Below are 20,135 nucleotides of genomic sequence, written 5' to 3'. Positions count from 1 at the left end.
GGGCAAAGGGCTAATTTTTGGTGAATTTTTGAAGTATAGGATTTTTCCCATAGGGAAGAATGGAGGTTTCAGCAAATGTATAGCTTCATGTTGTGGGGAAAGGGGTGGCCCAGAGCAGAGTAGGGTGGGCCGTAGTGCCCAGTGGGGGCAAGGAAGCTGCCAGAATTATTTCAAAGGAATTGGTCAGACGGCTGATTTTAAAGATGTAATGGAGTTTGCGCATCTGTAAAGTTCTTCCCCATAGGGAATGATGGACCTCCATAATTCCTGCCCATAACTGCACTTGGGGGGCACCAGGGTGGCCCAGAGCGAGTGGTGGTGTAGAGCACATAGGGTGCCAACCACCCCCATGGGTTGCTAACCCATGGGGTACGGGGTTCTGTTGTTTCTGAGATGTTTTGAGTGTAGATTCAGATTCTCTGGTAGCATATGAGAGTGGATTCATGGTTTGTCATTTAAAATATCATATACTACCAGAGAATCTATACTCAGAACACCTCAGAAACAACAGAACCCAGCATCCCATGGGTTAGCAATCCACCCCAAATAACATCAACATCACACATCAACAACAGCAGAGCTTTGGAAAAAATCAGGCAGATTTCCAAAGGTCATGCACATCCACATCCCCCCTGCCCAAAATGCAATTGATCTACACACAACAGTGTGAAACAACAACAATGAAATGCACACTGCCCCACTGGCCAATGAGGGTAAATGCACACTGTCCCACTAGCCAATGAGGGTAATATTTACCCTTAAATTTGCTTAAAAGGAATAAGGAGGCAATTGCCAGCAGATCAGCCCATGCTTTCGCTGGCCAGTCTGTGGGCTGGAAGGGCTGGAAATTCAAACAGATGTCAAAACTCAAAATGGAGACTGAAGGAGAAAGACTTTTTGCAATTGCAAAATGGAGAGCCAAAACAGCCGAAACAACAAAACATTTTGTATCCGAAACAGGGACATTTTGTTTTGGCTACAAAATTTTCTGTTTTGAGCATTGGGTGTTTTGTTTTGGCTACAAAACAGCCGAAATGGCCTGTTTTGTGCACAAAACATTTTGTATCCGAAATGAAACGCACATGCCTAGCTGAGTTTAATTTTAGATAATGAAGAGTTTAAATATCACTTCCATATTCTGCAGATATGGGAAGAGGAGAAATTACAGCCAACAAAGCAGGGACAGACAGATCAGTCAGCAAAACTGTGCTTGTCTGCAGTAAACGTCTTGAAATATGCTTTAACCACAAAGCGTGTGTAGCAAAATGTTGAACATCTTTAGCCATACAGGAAGCAAAATGCTGAGGTATCTCTAACCAATCAGTAGTGTTGCAAGCCTCAGACCAGGAAAGCCTGTAAAGTATAAGTCTATGTGAACGTTGCAGCAAAAGTCTTCTCACTCCGCTTTCTTTTTTATTTTCCTTGTGCTTGGAGGATGGCCAGACGAACGTGAAGTCCATCATGGCGAAGTTTAGCAACAACAACCCAGTCGAAGAGGTTCACAACCGACAAGCCAGAGTTGTGGGGCAACCTTCACTGGGAACAAAATCAGCATTTGAGAAATTTGTTCATCTGGAGAATGCCAGCCCTTCAGCAAGACCCAGCAGCAACTTACACAAGTCTCCATCTCTTAAACCACCTTTGGGCATCAAACCTTCCCTTCAAGACACATCAGACAAGGACCCAAAGCCATTGAAAGCCAGCCCTGTGGCCAGCAAGGTTGCGGCATTGGCCCAGGCAGTAAATAGAGAAGCTAATGAGAAACCTGGATTCCCTAGGCCTATGGGCCCCAAACCTACAGAACTACGGAAAGAGGAATCCAAGCCGGTGTTTCCAAAGCCTCCTGAGAACAGATTGCCTGGTCATGTGCCTCCAAAAAATGAACTCAAGCCTCTAGGACCTAAGCCAAGCCTTAAACCTGAACCCCAAGAACAGGAGGCCAAGCCTGGGTTGTCAAAGGTAGCTGATGTGAAGGGGAAATTCAGTATTTCCTCACAAGAACATGACCCCAAGCCTCCTTTTCCAAAGTTAGGACTGAAGCCAAAACCAAGCCACAATGAAGAGATCACCCCCAAAAATGTATTTTTGAATGCGGCAGCACCTACGGGCTCCATAGGCCCCAAGCCAAAAGTCAACTCTTTTAGATCAACCAAAGATGCTGAAGGAAAGGGCAATAATGGAATGGATTCCCCAACTAGCCATTTTCCTGGTGTAGCTTTGAAACATGTAAGTAGCGCAAGCAACATGCCTCAGATCCTCTCAAAAGGTGTTGGGCAACAGAATGAAGAAAATAGGCCAAGCGTCACAAAGAATGTTTTCCGAATGAATCAAGAGGATTCCGGGTCAGGTTCTGGTACGGTTCCTGGTAAATTTGTCAGTGTGTCTAAAGTGGCCACAACAGGACCTTGGGCCAGTACCCCTGAACAAGAAGAGAAAGACAAGGTGCCTAAACGGAAAGCATTGCCTCCACCATTCAAATTAGGTGCACCTCCACAAAAGCCCAGCAGACCTCCAACGGTTGACCTGGAAAGATTCCAGAAATGCAGCGGCAACAGTGAGTCATTCTTCTTCTATTTCCTATTTCTTTCATGCAGGGTAAAATCTTTGCCTTGCTAGGTGGGGCTATCACATGCTCCCGCCACTGCAAAGATTTTATTGAACTGAATTGTCATTGCTGGGGGAGAAGAGTAACAGGAGAAGAGTAGGGAATCCTTTGCCTTTGGGTGGGTTCAAATGATACAGCCTCCAGAGCACATGATCAGGAAAAGGATGCCCCAAAAGCATGTGTGACTGTCAAGATATCCTTCATGGACGACCCTCCCAACGCCCTCCTGGTGCGTCTCTTGATCACATGTGGGAGCTCTTCATCTGAATGGCTTGGATTCACATGCTCCAAGTACTTGTTTAAATATGATAAGGGGACACAGAGGAAGTGAACGGGGATGTTTTTGGAGGATGTCCTGACCCGCATTCTCTCAGTGCATCCCTTTCCTGATTGTGTGTGCTGGGGGCCATTCTGTTTGAACTGGCCCAGTATGTTGTGTGCATGCAAGTGATACAGTTCAGAATGTTACCATCTCCATTTACCATCTTATACTGTGTAGAGTGTGTAAAACAGCTCCTACTTTAGTAGTCTTATGCTTCTTCTGAAACCCTGCTCAGACATTATGTTGCACATGCACACATGTTTTTGTGTGCATGATTGAACATGCTTTCATTTAAAAAGTGAACCTCTGAACAGTCCCCTTCAAATGCTGGGTACAAATAGGAAATATGCTGCTTGCAGAATGTGAAATGTGAATAACTGTGCATCCATACAAATCTGTTTGTGTGTACACTGTACTGCACAGAGCATAAAATGTGTGAATAGGGCTAAAGACAAAATGAATTGTTTGCTATGTAGAGCAGGAGTTCCCAGCCTGTGGTGCTTGAGATGTTGCTGAACTAGAAATCTCATCACCCTCAGCCACAATAAATTGTTCAGCAACATCTGGAGCAACACTGGATGGGACCCCCTGATCTAGAGCTTCAGACAGGATTAACTAGATGTTACATTCAGACTTGATGCAACGGCCCTTTTTAAATGGGGGAGGGATGCTTCCAGATTGCAATAATAGAGGCAGTAGGGGTGGTGCTTAAACTCTTCCCCACCTCAAATTGCCCTCCACATGGATCCCCCCTGCCTCGGTGGAGTGTCTAATCCATATTTGCCAAATGTTGAACCCCATGCGGGCAAAGCTGCTCATGGGAAGTGATCTGGAGTGTGCAGAGAAAGGGTTAAGCATCGCCTTCCCCTGTGACACTTCTCCAGTACTGGTCATCATTCTAGACATGGTTTTTCCTGATTAAAAGGGCCCATCAAGATAATGTTACACAGACCAGGATGTAACTTCTGGTTTTTGCCCACAGCCAGGAGCATCAGGTGTAGAGACGTGAATATTTATCCCCAGGGAAGATGCCATATTATGTTCACACATTTGTCTGTTGATGGTGATGAAAAATGCAAAAAGAATCAACAACATCAATGCAGGCTGCAATAGGAGATGGATTTAATTTTACTTACAAGAATCCCCTGGTGGCTTTCAGGGCAATTTCCTACATGTTCAAAAGAGAAAGAGAAAGGTGGTTAAATGCTTCAGGCCTTGGTAGTCACAGGACTAGTGGCCACTTTGGTGCAACTCCTGTGTTTGTAACAGCTGGGATTCAATTAGTATGGCATTTCATTGAACCGTCATACCAGTAAATGTTGATCTTTTTGCGTTTCTGCTTTGAACACTCAAAAAATGCTACATAAATGCTAAGTATCATTTAATGCTATGAACTTTTGTATGTTGGTTGATTATCTCAAACTCAGTATGCGGAAGACAGACCATTTATGTTTCCACCCAAACTTTCACTTTCACTTTCACCTTGTCACTCAATTATTGGCATATGCAAATACAAAATCATATCTGAATGGGGGTTGAGTCTCATCCAAAATTGATAATCTCTATTGTCATCTCTTCGGCTTGCCTGTTATTCATTCGTTCGTTCGTTCATTCATTCATTCATTCATTCGATTTCTATACCGCCCTTCCAAAAATGGCTCAGGGCGGTTTACACAGAGAAATAATAAATAAATAAGATGGCTCCCTGTCCCCAAAGGGCTCACATTCTAAAAAGACACCAGCAACAGTCACTAGAAGTACTGTGCTGGGGGTGGAGAGGGCCAGTTTTTGTTTTTCCTACTAGATGGATCTTTGGTTAATATCTTTTTACATTCTTCTCATTTTAATTATGTTACAACTCTATGGTCATATTTGCATGTAACGTGGAACTGCGGGTCCAATTGGCACAAGGTTCCGCTCACAACCCCACCCTGCTCTCTTATCTGAATTCGGACATAATGGAGAGCAGGATCTCTGCAGTCAGGGAGAATGCAGAGAGGAGGGGGAACTGGCCAGGCAGGCTTCCTTCTTGCATGAAGGACAGCCCGCACAGCCAATCACAGCTGGAGCTTCCTCCCTCAACTCCGGTTACAGGGAATGCTGCCTGCAGTTCAGCTTTTGCATGAAACGCAGGTTGCGTTCAACCTTGGGTTGGGGTGGCAAATAGTGTAGCCTCTATCAAGGATTCCCAGATGTTGTTGACTACAACTCCCAGAATCCCTAACTACACTGACTTTTGCTTGGGAACTATGGGAGTTGTAGTCAACAACATCTGGGAATCCCTGTTAGAGGGAACACTGGTGGCAAACCTCATTACAACCCGAGGGTATTAATTGGAGTTTGGAGAGTAAAACCTCAGGTTGCTCTCTGTGTGGAACGGGCGTTTGAATGGGGTGTCCTGCATTCAGACATACAGGTTTGGCAACCTCTGGCCCTTTCAACTCCAGTTTCATGTTACATGTGAATGCAGCCATTTTGTGGCTCTTGGCGTTTCCTCAGTTGTCCTTTATTAAGTTTAAACTTTTTTTCCCTAGCCTTACCATCCCTTTGCGAACCCTATACATATATTACATTGGTTGTGTATACTAGTGTCTGTACACATGTGCATGTGTTTGTGTGAATGGCTGCCCGTGTGTTCATTTAAAAAGTGAACCTGGGTACAGGCCCCCTCAAATGCAGAGTAGAGATAGGAAACATACTACTGTGTGTGTGTTGAACATAACATGAAAACAGGACTGTGGTCTTGTCCCCACATTATTTTCATTGGTTTCTTTCCTCTTCATTCTCTCCATTCACCAAATGTCCGGCTTCCTACTCAACCTTCACTTCCTTGTGCACTATTTCTCATCAGTGTGCTCTCTTTCCCATGACCCCTTATGCATGGGGCTGCTTCCCTTTCAGTATTCAGTCAACTTCCTCTTTGTCCTGCTTTAGGAAATTTTTAAAAATGCATTTCTTTTCTCTTGCATTTTCTCCTTGAGGTTTAATGCAATTTCTTTGATTCCCTCCCCCTTGGTTATTATTATTTATTTTTACTAGCTCACATACAGTGTGGCAAGCTGCCTGTGGATGGGCAGGGCATACGTGTTGTCTCCATTCATCCCCAAACTTGATTCTCTCAGGCTCAAAGAAAATCCATCACTACTAAGAACTACACAATCCTTGCAGCAACGAGCCTCCCATTGGGAATAATGTAGTTCAGACAAACCACCCCCTACATCAAGGGTGTCAAAACTGCCAGCCCATAAGCTGCATCTGGCTTGCAGAGCTCCATTTCCCAGTCCCTGAGCAGGGGCTAGGAAGCTAAGCATTGGCCCCAGCCTCTGCATTTCACACACACACACACACACACACACACACACACACTGAAGTGGTGGCATTCATCCCCACTTGCTGTGGCTGGCTGGTTCCTTCCTTCCTTCCTTCCTCCCACTGCCGCCCATGCCAGTATTTTCTCCTCCCCTCCCCACCCCCAGCATTCCGGTAGGCCAGATGAACTGGCATGCTGGCACGCTGGCCCTTTAAGCAAGTAAGCTTCAGCTCCTTCTGGCTGAGCTCCTCCAGCAGGCCTGAGCCGAGAGCGGGAAGGGAGAGAGGCTCAGAAGCCCAGAGAGAAGGCTCAATGGAAGAATAGTGCACACCCCACTCTAGCAGATGCAGAAAGGGCCTGGAGGTGGGGTGGCATGAGAAGGGTGTGTGTGTGTATGTGAGAGAGAGAGAGAGAGAGAGAGAGAGAGAGAGAGGGATGTGCACAAATTGGTTTTTTTAAATTTGATTTGTGCCCAAAACAAATCACCCCTGATTTGTTTTGTCTCCAAATCTACCCCCTCCAAATCACCCCAGATTCTATTTGTATTTGCTTTTATTTGATTTGGATTCAGACCACTTCGGACCACTTAATAAAGTACTAGGGGCACCCAATTCGGTTGCTGGGTAGGTCCCCATGGATGCCACCTACCACCCAAATTTCAAGACAGTGGGACACTTGGTTGGTTTTTAATATTATTTTTAGTTTTTACTGATTTTGAGCATTTCCACCATAGGAAACAATGGGGATTTGAAGTTGCCATATCTTAACCCTAAAACGGACCCCCAGCTTTCATTTAAAAAGAAAAAGCTAAGTTCTAGTCCTTGCAGAAGTGGAGTTATGGAGCAAAATGTGCAGTCATTATTTTTCCAAATGTTTGGATTCCTTGGTGTATAATAACTTTTCCTCATAATGAATCCCTATGAGGGTTCATTGCACACCTTCATTTCTTCTTTTCATTTTGACTGTCACTGGACAGTGCCAACTGTCATGTGCCAACTACACCCCCCCCCACACACACACAGACCTGCAAAGCAGTGGGGTACTCATTTTAATTTTTAGGAATATTGAAATGTTTAGATTCGTTGGTGTCTAATAACTTTTCCTCACAATGAATCCATAGGAGGATTTACTATATGCCTTCGTTTATTCTGTTCATTTTGACTATCATTGGACAGTGCCAGTTGTCAACTGCCATGTGTCATCTACCCCCCACACACACACACACACTGGGGTGCTCAGTTTATTTTTTAGGTATTTTTGTTTAGATTCTTTGGTGTCTTCATTACACACCTTCATTTGTTCTGTTCATTTTGACACCACTGCTTTGCAGATGAGGGTGGGGAATTAGTGGCATCCCATGTTCCAACAATCCCCCAGCTCACAAGCCACTGGGTACTCAGTTTATATTTTAGGAATTTTTGAGGTGTTTAGACTCTGGTGTGTAATGAATCCTCATAGGGATTCATTATGAGGAAAGGTTATTAGACACCAAAGAGCCTAAATACTTGGCGGGGGGGAATCCTAGAGCATAAACATACACCCAACTCCCACTGTCTTGCGGGTGAGAGTGGGGTGTTGTTGGCACATGGCAGTTGACAGTTGGCACTCTCATAAAGACAGTCAAAATGAATAGAAGTAATGAATGTGTGTAATGATGAATCCTCAGAGGGACTCATTGAGGGAAAGTTATTATACACCAAAGAATCCAAACACTTGAAAAATACTGACCACACATTTTGTTCCATAACTCCACTTCTACAATGGCTAGAGCTTAGCTTTTTTAAAAGTGAAAGCTGGGAATCTGGGGGAATTAATAGGAGGGATCCGAATCTCAAATCAATTTGAATTGAATCAGGCGTGATTTGATTTGTACCCGAATTTGGCCAATGGACCACAGTGGTGGTTTGTTTTGTCTCTAAATCACCCAAATCAACTAGATTCGGGTACAAATCGTGTTGTACCCAAATCAATTTGCTCATCCCGTGTGTGTGTGTGTGTGTGTGTGTGTGTGTGTGTGTGAGAGAGAGAGAGAGAGAGAGAGAGAGAGAGAGAGAAGATTGTGTGTGTGTGTGTGTGTGTGAGAGAGAGAGAGAGAGAGAGAGAGAGAGAGAGAGAGAGAGAGAGAGAGAGAGAGAGAGAGAGAGAGAGAGCAGAGGGAGACTCACATTCTTCCAAGCCTCAACAGTGCAGAGTATCTCTCTCCCCGCTTTCCTTCTTTTTGCCTCCCTTCTCCCACTTCTCTCTCTTTCTATCTCCCCTCCCACTCCCCCTTTCGTCCCACTTATCTTTTCCCTCCCTCCTTTCACTTATCTTTTTCTCCCTCTATCTCCCTCCTTGAGTCAATATGAGTGAGTGGAGGGCAAGGGGAAGAGGAAGAGGGAGGAAGAAAGGAAGAGAGTATGAGAAATAATCATTGAGTGCTAAAAAATCTGTTGAACAACAATTAAAATATAATGATTATATTTAGAATTTCTTCTAAAAAATTCCCCCCAAAATTCAACCTTTCCCTGAGCATATTATGATATAAAAAGTAGTGCATTCAGTGGAAGGAAGGAAGTGAGAGAGTGAAAGAAAGAGGGCGTTGAAGGAGGAGAAAGACAGAAGGTGACGTGAGGCTATGTCCCCCCCAGCCACCGAGATGCATCGGAAGCAAATCCGGCCCATCACTCAGATGTATTTGCCACCCCTGCCCTACATGATAAAGGGACAGTGTGATATTTGAATTTAGCTCTAATTCGAACCAGACTGTGGTTCTGCAACCCAGTTTGTTCGAACTGACAGGGCAGTCTGGTCCGTTTGACTGCACTGTGTCGAACCGGTTCGATGCTTTGCTGTGGCTGTAAAGGGGAATCAAGTGAGAATTCCACTTTACAAGCAAAGGTGTGGGGGAATCCTTGAAGTGGTTTTTTAAAGGGCAGCCAGCGGGGGGCGGGATGGTGAGAGGGCACCTTTAAAAGTAGATTAAAATTCTTACTGGACCAGTGGCTGCTGCCGCCACCACTCCTCAAAGCCCCTCTGGCTCAGCTCATGTGCACAGCGTTCCCTCAGGCAACCTGCCCGTACAGCAATGCAGTTCCAGCCTCTGTGGAAGCCTCCCCCAACCAACCAACCCCCCTGGCCACGCCGGCTACCCTTTAAAAGGTATTTTCGCTCTTTTTGCCACCACCCCCAGCTACCCTTTAAAAAACATTTCAAGGCATCCCCACACCTTTGCTTTTAAGGGGGGATCCTCACTGGATCCCCCCCCCCTTTTAACTTATATACCACCCAAATTTTTGTTTCTGGGCGGTTAACAATGAATTTACAAGAATAACCCCCTCAAACTGCTGAACTGTGGCAAATCGGCCTGCCATGGACTAGACTTGGTTTGGTCCGATTGCGGACTGGGCCGCCTCATTATAACTATGATTATCTATATACAGCTTTTTAACAAAAAGTTCTGTACCATGTGAAACTTCTGTTAAAGCCTGAATCCATGTGACATCCCCAGGCTTCAGGAGAGCCTGCTCCTCACCCCTGTGTCCATTCGAGTGTCTACTTCCAATTAGGCTACAATAAACCAATATCAGTAGTGATGCCTGAATCAACAGATCTCGGTTTATTCTAAACAACTCGCTTGAAATAAATGGTAATCTGAAGCCTTAGTTTGAAATGAGTTACAGCTTGTGGTTTTTTTCAAGTAGGTTAGAATAAACCAAGATAGGCTGTGATGTCTGAACTGACAAATCTTGGTTTATTCCACCTTATATCCAGTGGCATGACAATTTTGAGGGTGACCCTGGGGTGAGAGGAGGGCAGCCCCACCACTACACCACCACTACCAACTCGTTCACTGTTCATACCATTCACCCACCACCCAATTGCCCATCTTGTCTCCCTTTGCTGGCCACAGTGCTGTCTAATGATTTCAACATTCTGGCACAAGCCAGCAGAGTGACATCATTAGACCATGCCATGGCTGGCAAAGGGGGGCAGGCCAGTGGTGGATGGGCAACTAGATGGCTGGTGAGGGCCGCAAAGGCAGGTGGGCCCTATCCCCCATGCCATCAGTGGCAGATGGAGTCATGGCAGGCGGCCCCTCAGGCATTGGTGGCCCGTGCCACCTGCACCCCCTATTGCTACACGTGCCTGAATTAGATGTTGGTACTTGCACAGACGTGGGTTTAACTGGGTAAAGAGTTACCTTTTAAAGTGGTGGTTCTCTGGTATATATCACAGGGAGAGCTGACTCTCTTCAACCCTTAGCCCTTGGTATACGGAAGAACTACGGGGGCTGAAGCGGTGAGGTAGACGTCTAGAACACAAGTGGAGGAAGACTCAACTCAAATCCAAAATATTGTTACATAGAGAGCATTTGAAGATCTATACTGAGGCGATACGTGTGGCAAAGAAGTTATTCTTTTCCTCCCGTATCACGTCCACAAGTTCACGTCCGGCGGAGTTGTTCAGGGTCATGAAGGGGCTAATGTGCACCCCTCTCCCCTTGAATCAGTACTTAGAACCAACAGTTACTCGCAGTGATGTTTTTAATGAGTTTGTGGACAAAATCTCTTGTATTTGGGCTGACTTAGGTTCAAACTCCACAATTGTTACGGAGTCTGATGCTGAGGTGTCCAGCAGCTCCTCTTATGTGATGACTCTGGATCAGTTTTAGTTTGTGATTCCTGAGGATGTGGACAAGTTGTTTGGAATGGTGCAGCCTACCACCTGCCCTCTTGATCCTTGACCGACATGGCTTATATTATCTGGCAGGGAGGCTGTTGTAGAGGGCCTGGTAGGGATTATAAATGCTTCTCTGAGGGAGGGCAGGATGCCTCCATGTCTTAAGGAGGCAATCATTAGAATGCTTCAGAAGAAGTCTGCCTTGGATCCCTCAGAGTTAAATAATTGCAGGCCTGTCTCCAACCTTCCATGATTGGGCAAGGCGATTGAGAAGGTGGTGGCCTCCCAGCTCCAGGCGATCTTAGAGGAAAATGATTATCTAGACTTATTTCAAACTCACTTTCGGGCAGGCTGTGGGGTGGAGACTGCCTTGGTCGGCCTGATGGATGATCTCCAATTAGGAATTGACACAGGGAGCGTGACTCTGTTGGTCCTTTTGGATCTCTTGGCGGCTTTCAATACTATCCACCATAGTATCCTTCTGGGACGTCTGAGGGGATTGAGGGTGAGAGGCACTGCTTTGCAGTGCTTCTGCTCCTACCTCACGGGTAGATTCCAGATAGCGTCTCTTGGAGACTCTTGTTCTTCCAAATCTGAACTTTCATAGGGCTCCCTATTGTCTCCAATGTTGTTTAACATCTACATGGATCTGCTGGGAGAGATCACCAGGGGAGTTGGTGCAGGGTGTTATCAATATGCTGATGACACCGATATCTATTTCTCCATGTCAACATCATCAGGAGAAGGTATAACCTCCCTAAACGCCTGCCTGGAGGCAGTAATGGGCTGAATGAGAGATAACAAACTGAGGCTGAATCCAGATAAGACGGAGTTACTTATTGTGCGGGGTTGAAACTCAGGAGATGATTTTGATCTGCTGGTTCTGGATGGGGTCACGCTCCTCCAGAAGGAACAGGTACGCAGTGTGGGGTGCTTCTGGATCCAAACCTCTCCCTGGTGTCCCAGGTTGAGGCGGTGGCCAGAGGTGCTTTTTATCAGCTTTGGCTGATACGCCAGCTGTGTCAATTTCTTGAGACAAACGACCTCAAAATAGTGGTACATCTGCTGGTAACTTCTCAGCTGGATTACTGCAATGCGCTCTATGTGGGGCTGCCCTTTTATATAGTCCGGAAACTACCATATAACTCCTCTATTGAAGGAGCTACACTGGCTACCGATACATTTCCAGGCAAAATACAAGGTGCTGGTTATTACCTATAAAGCCCTAATCAGCTTAGGCCCTGGGTATTTACAAGAATGTCTTCTTTGCCATGAGCCCCACCCCGCTTGCTCCGCCTGTTAAGATCATCTGGAGAGGGTTGCTTGCAGCTGCTGCCAACTCATCTGGCAGAAACTTGGGAATGGGGTTTCTCCATTGCAGCCCCTGGACTTTGGAATGCGCTGCATGTTGAAATAAGAGCCTCCCCATCTCTGGCAATCTTTTAAAAGGCTCTGAAGATGCATTTATTCACCCAATCTTTTAATTAGATGTATCATTTTAATTAATGTTTTTAATCTTTTAGATGGTTTTAATTGTTAATTGGTTTAATGTTTTAAATTATTTTAATTGTAAACCACCCAGAGATGCAAGTTTTGGGTGGTATAGAAATATTTAAATTTTTAAAAACCCAACAAAGCAACTCCCAAGTTGCTTTCTCTCTCTCTCTCTCTCTCTCTCTCTCTCTCTCTCTCTCTCTCTCTCTCTCTCTCTCTCTCTGTGTTTTTAACACAAATTGTCTGCCGCTTTGGGACAATGAACTATTTTCTGTTTTCTCTTGCTATGTAAAATTGCCTTGAGAACTTGTGGTTCAGAAGCAGTATATAAATATTTGTTATCAGGGTCATAATAATCATGACTTCCGTGCTGCCCAGAGATCCATCCATGTGAGAGAGAGGCCCGTGTGCGGCTTCTGAGCCACAGTCAAGTATGCCCATACCACTTCTGAAGGGGAGGGGCTTCACAATGTTCTTCACCAAACATTGTGGAAATGCAACTGCAATGCTTTTTTCATTGGGAGTAGTGTCACCACTGCATTTCTGCAATGCTTACTAGGAAAGGAGCAGCCCTGCCTTAGGAGGCAGTGTGGGCATTCTTAATAGTGGCTTGGAAGCTGCACACGTGCCCCTCTCTTACATGGATGGATTTCAAAGCAGTATGTAAGCCAATTAAATGAATAAAGATGATTATGATGATGAGTGATGGTAAATGGCTGACGTCCTCACTAACCATGCAGGCGAAGGCAGAAGCGTCCCCACTGTGAAGAGCTGCCTGAGCTCTTCCTGAGCTCTGCAGGGGATGCTGATTTTTGTCAACCTCTCCTTCCCTCAGAAATGCCCTGTGCCATCTGCAGTTATGTCCTTGAAGGATGTGCATACCATTATGTGGAAAATCCATGATTGCATCTGTCATTATTTGTTACTCATCAGTTAAGGTCTAATCAAACAGTCTTGTTGCCATCGCCATCTATCCATCAGGCAAGGACAGAGATGGCTAATGTCGGCGGGGTGGGGAGTGGACAGACAGCACGCCTTTTCAAGGAAGTGGCTGTGGGGCAGCAAGCCGTTTTGGCAATAGCCCTACCATGAAGCAGGGTACGGCTGTCTGCCATCTGCATGCATTTTTTAAACAAAAGGCCATGATTAGTACACACAGATGCACTTTGACACAATATGCATGCACTTCTTACTTAGGTGTTGCAACCCAAGTAGAAACAAGGTGTAGGAAGTAGCCTGGTTGCAACAAGACACAGTAGACGGAATGTTAAGCAACTTGAAAGACAAAGGAAATGTAGCTAAAAGCAGCAGCCTGAAGAAAGCAGATAAAGTAGGAAGTGGATGTTCCATGCAATAGTACAGCATTTTTAAAAATACAATCCGATGTACAAAGACACACCTTTTGAAATCTCCAGAATATGAGCTGCATAAGGTTTGTCCAAATTCTGAAAAACGTTCAAGATCAGGAAGAACAACCCCCGTGCAGTCCCAAGGCAGGCATTCTGGTGTCGCAGGTAGAAAATCGAAATAGCATTTCCTCTTCCCAATTGTTAGGGTAAAATACAGGCATACATACATACCAGTCTGGTACCCTTTAATGGTGCTTTTAAAAAAAAACCAAACCCATTGATGCCTGAGAATTATGCCTCATGGGAACAATAGACAGAACTTTTGTAGAGGAATGTGGCTAGCTTGGAAGTGTCCTCAACACATTCGATGTGAATTAGAGACTGGCAAAGTCCATCAGGCTCAGGCCCAGAAATGAGCTTTGGGGGCCTGTAATGTTTGTCTCAAAGGTGAGCATTACAAGGCCCCAATTCTTCTCTGGCTTGGATTAAAATTGGAGGCAAAGAAGCATTTCAGGCTTAAAGCCATCCAGTCTCAAAACCCACCTCCTCTCCCTTTTAACAATGAGCAACATGGATCTGCAGGTTTTCGGCAAAAGCCAGCTGTGAGCACTCTAATCTATGGACGGTTTTGCTACATTAAAACAAGTTTCAGGTTTTTGCACTAACTACTGCTATTACTATGAATATTTTCAACAACAGTTCTCAAAGCTGTTTGCACAGAAAAAGGTCTCTCAATCTAAAAAGAAACATAGAAGCTATTCTCATGTTCCCTGGAAAGCGGGCTAAAGGAGTAATGCAGGCGAGCCCGGTGCTCCCATGGCGGCTAGCCCACCTAATTACCCCTCCCCTTAGACGAGGTTAACGGATCGAGTGCTCTGTTGCCCTCATCTTTTGTGTGTGTGTGTGTTGCCGCGGCATGCAGCAACACATGAGTAGACCTCCAACCAGGAGGCTGCAAGCAGTCTCCAGGGCTCTCCAGGATGGTGTCTCCAGGGGGGTCTCTCCAGGATGCCCCACGTGCTTGTGTGGGGCATCCTGGATGTTCTAGGGGCCGCAGGGCCCCTGATCCCCGCAGCCCCCACCGGCTCCATGATGGATCCGGCCACCCAGACCTGCCGTTTGATCATCTGTGGGAACATAGGAAACTGCCATATACTGAGTCAGACCATTGATTTATCTAGCTCAGTATTGTCTTCACAGACTGGCAGCGGCTTCTCCAAGATTGCAGGCAGGAATCTCTCTCAGCCCTATCTTGGAGAAGCCAGGGAGGGAACTTGGAACCTTCTGCTCTTCCCAGAGCGGCTTCCCAGATGCAACCAGGGCAGACCCTGCTTAGCTACGGGGACAAGTCATGCTTGCTACCACGAGACCAGGAAGAGTGGGCTAAGCCTGTTCTCCCCACAGAACCCCCTCTGGTGCTTCACACCAAATGTGTGAAGAGCCTCATAAAGTAGAAACCAGCAACAACCAGTGGAGGGATGCTGTGCTGGGGTTGGATAGGGTCAGTTGCTCTCCACCTGCTTAATATTTTTTTTTTAAATCACCACTTTAAAAGGTGCCTCTTTGATCAGTTAGCAGGTGTTTGGGCAGGGCTACACAATTCCAGTATTCCTGCAGATGCTGGACAACAACTCCCATCATACCAGGCTACTGGCCCCTGTGCTGGGGATTATGGGAGTTGTAGTCCAACAACAGCTGGAGGGCTAAAGTTGTGCAGCCTGGTCTAGGGTAATAAGCAGGGATTACCTGTAACAGGGATTCCCAGATGTTGTGGACTACAACTCCTATAATCCCCAGCCAAAGGCCCTTGTAGCTGGGGATGCTGGGAGTTGTAGTCAACAACCGCTGGGAATCCCTGTTACAGGGAACACTGGTAATAAGGTAAAAGTTGAACATATAAATAGATAAATGTGCATGTGGTGCTTTAAACTTTTGTTATAGAAGGCAACCAGCCAATCCAAACCATGGGGAGAATGCCTGGTGGGTGAAACAGTGTTTGACTGCAAATTATGATGCTAGTCTTGCATAAGGAGTGAAGAACTCACCATGATTTCTCTGTATCCTGCATCATCACTCTACTTTGTTTTTGTTTGTTTTCAGATCCTACCAAGCAGGTCTTACCCCCTCCGGTACCGCCATGCATTTCTGTCACACAAGCCCCAGCCCCACAGCTGCCACCTCCTCTTCCTCCTACGGATTTCCACCCATCAGTACAAGCTCCAGTTCTTCCCCCAAGAAACATCAAGCCCAGGTCTGACACCATGTAGATAAAAATGAAAATCTGTCTCCTTTAACATTCTTGTCTCATATCGTTGATCTCGCCTCTGTGGAAATATATTTCCAATTCGGTCATCAAATTGTACCTTGTATTTGCCACTCATCTTAGTGTCTGCTTTTAATTTGTTACGATGAGTGCTCAAATAATGAAGTGGGGCAGGGGTGGGGGTTAGTGAAATGCACAAGCTCCAGCCATGACGCCTCCCCAGTTTTAGCCAAATAACTAAAGTCCCTCATAACTAAAGAGGCCACGACAAAGCAGAGAAGAATTGGGCCTCCTCTGACTGCCTTTTAATTCAAGCCCTGGTTATTATGTGAAAATGAGGATGCCGTTTTTGAACTCTGGAGGTTGTATGAAGGCCACACCAAGCCACTAATCACATCCAGGGGCACAGTGCATTGGGCAGCCGTGCCCTGTCTGTCCCCCTGGGCTCAGATGCATGGCCTCGATGCGAGGAAATTTGGGGAATGTGACTCACGCCCGAACTGCCCCCATCGTGAGGCTCAGCCACCGAAAGCTACTTTTGGGGGCCTCCTGCTGTGCCGAACCTCCATTGTAGTTTTATTTCAGCCACTGCATGGCCAAGGGGTGGCTGTCAGGGGGGTGAGCCAAGCAGTACACACACACACACACACACACACACACACACACACACACACACACCTGGCAGTGGTGGCCGGAGCAACCGCTGGGCCTGTCAGTCTTGCGACGATCTCTCTCAACTGTGCAGGTGCGCCTTGCAGTGAGTAAGAGCTGTTGGGCCAAATGGACAGGCCCAGCAGTTGCTCCGGCTGCCGGCGCTGCTGGGGCGGAGGACTGCTCAGTTCACCCTAACCCTAACCCCCGACAGCCACCCCTCAGCCGCGCGGCGGTTGAAATAAAAACACACACACACAGGTTCAGTGTGGCAGGGCAGTGACGGGGAGGCTGCAGGAGCCCCCCCTCACCATTTGGAGCCCCCCCAGACCTTGGAGGTCGTGGACCAGGTCCTCAAGGTCTAGGGGTTAGAGCACCTCTGATCACATTTCTGCCCTATTTGTATATAAAATGTTGGGAAGTGCTGTCTTATTTTACCATTAAAAATAATCTATGGATGAGTGAAGATGAGGGAAGACTCAGCTCCCCTCACTCTCACACGTCCCTTTTCTTATTTATTTATTTATTTATTTATTTATTTATTTATTTATTTATTTATTTCTCTAGGCGGTTTATTAAAAAAAATAAGACATCAACTTACCCCACTTTGTATGAGGCAGACACACAATTAAAGAAATGTGGTGGCCACCATCAGTTGGCCCCTGCAGTAAAAATGTGTGCACTGGGGTGTGCCATGCTGACCAGCAGCCCAGGGGCAGGCCACTGCATTACACACACACACACACACACACACACACACACACACAGAGAGAGAGAGAGAGAGACAGAGAGACAGACAGACAGACACAGTGGCAATGGCAGCATTCCTCCTTTCTCCTGCATCCACTGCTGCTACAGTTGCCACAGCAACCAGGTGTGCTGCTCCCCACTCCATCCTCGTGGTTGGTGCTGGAAAGGAAAACATGGCAAACATGGCATCCCCCTCACCACCACAAGGCAAAGGAAGCACCCAGCCAGTGCAAAGCATGTGTTTTGTGAGCTGGAGAAGGTGAGGGATCTGCCATGCTTTCCTTCCCAGCATTCACCTGGCCTCTGTGACAAGCGGGTGTGGGGAGAAATGCCACTGCAGCTTGCAAGAGAGAAATGAGGGCAATGGAGTGGGGGGGAGGGGCAAAGGGGCACCTTGGTGCCTTCTTGGCCACACAACTCAGGGACGTTCATCTCCCCACCCCTGCCTTGCACCATTGTCCCTATGTGTGGTGGTCAAAGAAGAGCATAGAAGGCCAGTATTTTTAAGAGCAATTCACATAGGCAAGCATACCGTTTACAGAAAAGATTACTTTTAAGAAGCTATTTAAACGGAGAGAGGGCCCCTGGCACGAGCATGGGCTGCTGATATTAGTGAGGATGTCTATCCTAGTTAGCAACTGTGGACTTGCATGGTGCTGAATGAGGTGCTTCCTCTCTCCAGCATCACCTTCCAGCACTTACAGGTAAGGGTAGAATTCCTCTCCCACTTTGCTTGCCTCACAGTAGGAGCCAGCAGCTCCAGCTGCCGAGGGCCAATTTTCAATTGATCGCAGCGAGTACGAAGCCCTGACCCAGAATCAGGTTGTTTACGAATGATTTAGCACCAGGTTCCCCATGAATGTGCAGTGTGTTACCAGTGAGTGGCACCCCCATCCCCCCCCACCCTGGAAATATGCAAAGGACATAGGACATCTGGTAACACCAAATCATCAAACACCAACTGCTTACTATGCCGTTCTTACAGCTGATATCAAATGGCTGCTGACCTACCTTGCTTGGTGTTCCTGAGAATTGCTTCCCTCCATACTACTAATAGTGCATTCTGGTTCCTATTTTGAGTCACTGGCGTTACAGGTTTGTTCCTGCCGTTCACACTAAGGCTGTTCACACAATCTGTTCACATGGTCTGTTATAAAGCAGCTTCCTATGCACCTATCTATGCCCAAACACCTACAGTAACGATTGTTACTATTAATGATTGTCACACGATTGCTAAGAGGGTAGGACAAGTGTCCTAGCCAACTATGGGAGCGGTGTACACTGCCGATTTGTGATCATCCATTAGCAAACAACTAGGTAGAAGGAGGGGAAGTGGTTATCTGGGAGACAGGAGCCAAGTAGGACATCTTTTCTTCCTACCTAATTAAAGTGCATAGTTCAACTGCTGGGTAGGACAGTGCAGTTCTAACCAGCTCCTGTTTCACAGATGATCTCACTCACCCCTCCTAGTTGTTTACTAACAGATGGTCAAAAATCAGGAGCATGCACAGCTCCCAAAGCTGAGTAGTATCTACCTTCTTAGTGATCGGGTGAACTGCTCCACTGTACATGTGTGGATGCAGATAGGAACAGAGGAAGCTGCCATATACTGAGTCAGACCATAGATCTATCTAGCTCAGTATTGTCTACACCAGACCTGCTCAACTTTGGCCCTCCTACAGATGTTGGCCTACAACTCCCATAATCCCTGGCTATTGGCCACTGTGGCAGGGGATTATGGGAGTTGTAGTCCAAGAACAGCTGGGGCGCAAACGTTGAGCAGGCCTAGTCTACACAGACTGGCAGCAGCTTCTCCAAGGTTGCAGGCAGGAATCTCTCTCAGCCCTATCTTGGAGATGCCAGGGAAGGAACTTGGAACCTTCTGCTCTTCCCAGAGCGGCTCCATCCCCTGAGGGGAATATCTTCCAGTGCTCACCCATCAAGTCCCCCATTCATATCCAACCAGGGTGGACCCTGCTTAGCTAAGGGGACAAGTCATGCTTGCTACCACAAGACCAGCTCTCCTCTAGAGAGGTACATAGGAAGCTGCCTCATACTGACGCTGTTCTCATGTGTGGGTGAAACTGGGCTAAGGAAGCCCAGCCCAGTTTCATCCACACACGAGAACTTCTGGCAGCTGCTTGGCTCCTGGTGGTGACACGGTGACAAGCCCGCCTCTAGAGCCCACCTACAAAATGAGTTTAAGGGAACGAGCACCCTGTCGCCTCATTTTGGCGATTATCTGCCAGTCCCAGCTGCTTCCAGTCCCAGCTGCTGTGGGGCTCCCAGCTGACATCGGGGGGGTCCCCATAATGCTCTGTGCACTAGTGCGGGGGGCATTGTGGGTGTTCTGGGACCCCCCATGCTGCTTGAGGAGGCAGCTGCATGTCTGGGTGCATGATCTCTGTGCCCAGACTCTTCAAGAGGATCACCTGTGGGGAAGGATCGTCTTTCTCCGTGAGAAAGGGCTCACTGAGTCAGACCATTGGCCTGTCTAGGTCAGTCTTGTCTACACTGACCTCTAGTGGCTCTCCAAGATTTCAGGCAGGAATCTCTTCCTGCCCTACAGATGCCAGGAATTGAACCTGGGCCTTCTGCCTACAAAGCAAATGCTCTACCAGAGTAGCAATGGCAAATGCAATGAGTGTGTACAACGTGGAATCATTCAAAAGTTGGCCCCAGATTTCACATTGCAACCTTTGCAGTAGTTAACCGATACATTATACATT

The 20,135-nt window shown here is 46.7% G+C and overlaps 1 protein-coding gene across 3 annotated transcripts in view; it reads left to right on the top strand.

Moving 5' to 3' along the window:
- The first annotated feature begins 1,406 nt into the window (after positions 1 to 1,406).
- FYB1 (FYN binding protein 1) overlaps positions 1,407 to 20,135 on the top strand; it is an 80,251-nt gene continuing 61,522 nt past the window's right edge. For 2 of the 3 annotated variants that reach the window (XR_008317460.1, XM_053301569.1), the window contains exons 1-2: positions 1,435 to 2,554; positions 15,843 to 15,993. Coding sequence is in view for 2 of the 3 variants with exons in the window: in XM_053301569.1 (XP_053157544.1) it covers positions 1,462 to 2,554; positions 15,843 to 15,993 (1,244 nt within the window). In the remaining variant the exon portion in view is untranslated. Of the gene's footprint in view, positions 2,555 to 15,842; positions 15,994 to 20,135 lie in introns of all 3 variants that reach the window. The other variant, XM_053301570.1, reaches the window with a different exon arrangement.

This window comes from Hemicordylus capensis, chromosome 2 (assembly GCF_027244095.1).
Source record: "Hemicordylus capensis ecotype Gifberg chromosome 2, rHemCap1.1.pri, whole genome shotgun sequence".
Lineage (NCBI taxonomy): Eukaryota > Metazoa > Chordata > Lepidosauria > Squamata > Cordylidae > Hemicordylus > Hemicordylus capensis.
Note: the sequence above shows the minus strand (reverse complement) of the source record. Positions and strands in the feature narration are given on the sequence as shown.